General features: G+C 36.4%; 1 protein-coding gene across 3 annotated transcripts; it reads right to left on the bottom strand.

The window, feature by feature from the left end:
* Positions 1-521: 521 nt before the first annotated feature.
* On the bottom strand, positions 522-5,196 carry LOC135196696 (uncharacterized). Of its 3 annotated transcripts, none has more exons than XM_064223539.1 (3): positions 5,127-5,196; positions 933-2,187; positions 522-588 (listed from the first exon to the last, which is right to left on the bottom strand). In XM_064223539.1, the coding sequence occupies exons 1-3, from the start codon at positions 5,139-5,141 to the stop codon at positions 578-580; spliced, it is 1,281 nt and encodes a 426-aa protein (XP_064079609.1). In that variant the 5' UTR covers positions 5,142-5,196; the 3' UTR covers positions 522-577. The 3 variants fall into 3 exon arrangements, with proteins under 3 accessions (XP_064079609.1, XP_064079613.1, XP_064079601.1); XM_064223543.1 differs by having other exon boundaries at positions 522-1,643; positions 1,752-2,187; XM_064223531.1 differs by having other exon boundaries at positions 522-2,187.

Raw genomic sequence — 5,196 nt, 5'->3', positions numbered from 1 at the left:
CTTTTTTTTACTTGTTTCGTAATCATACTAATTCATGATTACCTTGGCTGTTTCGTAATTCACTTTTAATTAACGTTGAAAAGCTTCTTCTTTAAAAGTTACATTTCCATCCCTCCCAAAATGAAATAAATGGTTAAGTGAAGAAATGTTTTTGAAAAATTCCACAGGATATTTCATGCGGAAATTTGCTAACAGAGAAATATAAACAAATCTTATCTAATACCTTTGCTGTTTTCAATGACGGTTTCTTTGATAACATTTCACTTTCCCTCAGTTTTTTTTTTTTTTTTTTTTTTGGAACGAACCGAAATTCCTTTATTATATATTTCGTAACCAATTTTAATTCATACTTTTTTTTAGCTCTGAGTCATTGATATTTTCAGCCTTAATGTCTATAAAGCCTTAATGTCTATAAAGCTTTAATCTCTATAAGGCCTTAATGTCTATAAAGCTCAAGGATTAGAGTAATGGCAGTTTCCAGTTGCAAAATTTGTAAGGAAATTTCAATAAAACTGGGTGCATACATAGTAACAACACTTTATTAAGGGAAATGACTGAACCAGCAACCATTTCCATCTTAATGGTAACCTGGAAAGAGAAATAGTACATGACTGGTACACGTAATTAAGAGCCCTAGTCATTCCGGACATAGAGTCTTGAAATGCTATGTAAAATGACTATAGTATGTATTAAAAAATATTTTTGTTCTCCAAAAGACTAATACAAGTAATTAAGATCTCTATTAATTCCAGACATAGACTCTTGAAATACTAAATAAAATGGCTATGGTTAGTATTTAGAAAATATTATTGTAACTCCTATAAGGAGTAGTAGAAACATAGACAGGGGAAACATGGAACCTATTGCCTTGATTAGAAAACTTGATTATAAGAAGTCAGCCGAAAACGATAGATTTTCTTGACGATACTCACCATAACCGTAGCCTCCATGTCCACCGCCGTGTCCCTTGCCGTAGCCTCCTCCTCCATGGCCTTTGCCATATCCTCCGCCATGTCCGTATCCTCCACCGTGGTGGCCCTTTCCATAACCTCCGCCATGTCCACCACCATGGCCGTAGCCTCCACCATGTCCTTTGCCATATCCTCCACCATGTCCCTTGCCATATCCTCCACCGTGTCCTTTTCCGTAACCTCCGCCATGTCCTTTGCCATATCCTCCTCCACCATGTCCTTTTCCGTAGCCTCCGCCATGGCCATATCCTCCTCCACCATGTCCTTTGCCATATCCTCCTCCACCATGTCCTTTGCCATATCCTCCTCCACCATGTCCTTTGCCATATCCTCCTCCACCATGTCCTTTGCCGTATCCTCCTCCATGTCCTTTGCCATAACCCACACTGTGGCCATAACCTCCTCCATGACCTTTGCCATATCCTCCACCATGCCCCTTGCCATAGCCTCCACCATGTCCTTTTCCGTAGCCTCCGCTATGGCCGTAACCTCCTCCATGACCTTTGCCATATCCTCCTCCACCATGTCCTTTGCCATATCCTCCAACATGGCCATAGCCTCCTCCATGTCCTTTGCCATAGCCTCCACCATGACCTTTACCATATCCCCCTCCATGGCCTTTGCCATATCCTCCGCCGTGTCCTCCACCATGACCATAACCACCTCCGTGTCCTTTGCCATAGCCTCCACCATGTCCTCCACCATGACCTTTGCCATATCCGTCATCGTGGCCTTTGCCATATCCTCCACCGTGACCCTTGCCGTATCCATCGTCATGACCTTTGCCATATCCTCCACCATGACCTTTGCCATATCCGTCATCGTGGCCTTTGCCGTATCCTCCACCGTGACCTTTGCCGTATCCATCGTCATGGCCTTTGCCATATCCTCCACCATGACCTTTGCCATATCCGTCATCGTGGCCTTTACCGTATCCTCCACCATGACCTTTGCCGTATCCATCGTCATGGCCTTTGCCATATCCTCCACCATGACCTTTGCCATATCCGTCATCATGGCCTTTGCCATATCCTCCACCATGACCCTTGCCATATCCGTCATCGTGGCCTTTGCCATAGCCAACATCATGCCCATAATCGTCGTGGCCATAACCTCCATGCCCCCCATGGTCATCGTAGCTGCTATGCCCATAGTCGGAGTCAGCCACCGTTGTAACTGCCATCAGGGTGAGGGCAAGAGCCCACACGGCCATCCGCTGCAACGAAATGATGAAAGAAATAACTTAATAAGACTTCGAAAGGGTATCAACAAACCTACAGTGGTTTGTGATGGACAATAATGGCTAAAAGTTTTGTCTTGAGAATGCTTAGTTTGTGTTCTGTGAGTTTCTCATTTTCAATTTGCGTGATGAGTTCCATTGCGTTTTTATTTTTTGCTTTGGATATGAGAAGGAACAAGGACCATACGCACGTTCTATCTCTGCAAATATCGAAGTGTTTAGAAAAAGATTCACTCAACTAAATAAAAGTAACTAGAAAAAATCTTCACTTTCTAAATTAGACAACAATGCTGCATGGCACCTAAATGCATTTAAGTAATATTATTACGTAATGTGTAATAATAAAACGTCCTTTGTGTGACCACGATCGAGCGAAAAATGAATACTAAGATAATCATAGTTTATCTCACCAAATCATCACGATTTTCAGTACTTCGGACAAGAACGTGATTTTTTTATTTTAGCGATTTACAGAATCGAAAGGTATTTCACGTTAGACCAGGAAACGTTCGAGAGCAATCAAGAATCGATCGCGATCTTGAAAATAAAAGTGACTTCATTTTACTAATATATATAAAAAAGACATTCACTTTCGTGGAATCCAGAGAGAGAGAGAGAGAGAGAGAGAGAGAGAGAGAGAGGGAGAGAGAGAGAAAAAAAAATAAGAGTCACGGCAGTGAAAGTGATTAATTTTGAAAACGCAGAATGGAAAATAATCACATCTGCTAAAAATCTCGGAAAAAAATCAAATTATATTTTGCGGTGGTGGAAATCTTAGCGGAAAATAGGAAATGATTTTTTTTAAGATGACAGGTTCATTTACTAAAAGTTTAAAAATGGACATTATAGATATATATATATATATAGATTAGTAAAATGATAATATATATTTTATATATATATATATATATATATAAATATATATAATAATATTATATATAACGGCTTATATATATATATATATATATTATATATATATATACATATATATAGATATATATTATATATATATATATATATTATATCTATCTATATATATATATTATATATATATAATAACGGTTTATATTATATATATATATCTATATATATATATATATATATATTATATATAACGTTGCTGATCTTTTAAAGAAACATAGAAACAATTTAATTGCTGAATGTTTTATTAGACAGGACTGAATCCTAAGCTAAAAGACGAATATTTTTGAAACAGAGCAAAGTTACGATTTGGTTTGGTCAAGATATTCGATAAACGGATTAAAATAAGAGACTGAAATGATGAAGATTTCCAGAAGAAAATTATATATTTAGCAAAAATGTCTGAAAGGAGAAAAGCCGTTTTGATAGGGTGATGATCTTTAAGAATGACGAATTAGACAGTTTGAAAGCGGAGTTCTTGGAAATATTTAAAAATAAGTGATTTGTCGTGTGATGCAGGTAAGGGAGTTAGAAGAAAACAAGGCTTGATCCGACCTCCAGCTTACTAGGGATGCGTGCAAGAGTTTCCCCTCACGCATAAGTTGTAAACATTATATTCCTAACTTAAATTAAATTAAAACGTACTAAAATCTATGTCAAATAGAGCCTTGTTTCACCAACGAAAATTAAAATAAATACGAAATATTTTATTAGAAGCAATTTTTCTGTACTGTTGAACATGAACATCATTTGTTTTTATATCTTTATTCTAATAAATAAATCATAAGTATTCTATCCTAAAATTCCTGCATCTTTAACCTAACGCAAACCACTTTTTTTTTTTTTTTACCTTTTTAGGCTCTGCTGTAGACCTTTCCTACCCCTTCAACAAGAACAACAACAACAACAAGAACAAAGTAGTTTGTAGGCTTACTCCACGAGTAAGCGAAAAGAAAACTTGAGGCTTAATTAAAGTGCTGAACAAAAAATAATCGTTATATACGGTTAATAAGATCTACAGAAATAGGAAATTGAAGCATGAATGATGGTCGTACACAAATTAAGAGTATATTTTTGGTTTGTACCATGGAGAACATCAGTATAAGATAAACACTTTTTTTTATTACTAAAATGGAAATTTTCAAAAAAGGGAAAACTAGTTGCACCAAGGTATAAAATCTATGAAGAGAGAGAGAGAGATAAAGTGTGCGTGTGACTGTGAGAGAGAGAGAGAGAGAGAGGCAGACGGCAGTATAAGAGTTTTAGCAGAATGTAAGAAACTTCACCAATATTTCAAACAATATAGCAGCTTTGGGCTTCTGAAATTGACATCTTTATACGTAAATGGGCAAACGACAGAACAGGGCATCAAACCCATCGCTTCATCGTCTTGTTAGGGGCAAAATCTCAGGGTCAGTTGAATCTAACTACGAAATCCTGAGCGATTATGTGTAGAGCCACTGATGATGCTTGAATGAGCTAACACAACTGATGTCGTACTTGATCAAGATAATCATTTTGGTTTGCCACATTATTTAGCGTTCAGGGAGATAATTCTATTGGAACTAAAAGCGAAAAAAAGGTAATTATAAAAAAACACTGACCTCAAAGCAAGTCGTCATGTTCCATTAATTTCTGGTAAATATTCTCATAGAAAAATATTCCATATGTATGTGTATGCATAAATATATATATATATATATATTGATATATATATATATATATATATATATATATATATATATATAGCGTGTGTGTGTGTGTTGTGTGAATGTGTGTGTGTGTAAAAAGACAAAAGTCGTGGGTTTTGTCATTATATATTTATCATGCTCCGTTTTTCTTGATTCATATATATATACATATATATATATATATATTATATATATATATATATATATATATATGTGTGTGTGTGTGTGTGTGTGTGTGTGTCTGTCTGTCTATGTGTGAACTATGAGTGTGTACGCCAATAATCAGACAACAAAGCAACTCACGAGACAAAAAGCCATGTTGATGGCTTCGTTACCGCTTCAGCACTGTGCCGATAACGCTTAGGTTTGGGGA

This window comes from Macrobrachium nipponense, chromosome 23 (genome assembly GCF_015104395.2).
Source record: "Macrobrachium nipponense isolate FS-2020 chromosome 23, ASM1510439v2, whole genome shotgun sequence".
In the NCBI taxonomy this organism is placed as follows: Eukaryota; Metazoa; Arthropoda; class Malacostraca; order Decapoda; family Palaemonidae; genus Macrobrachium; species Macrobrachium nipponense.
The sequence above is the reverse complement of the archived record's forward strand: the minus strand, read 5'-3'. Positions and strand labels throughout refer to the sequence as shown.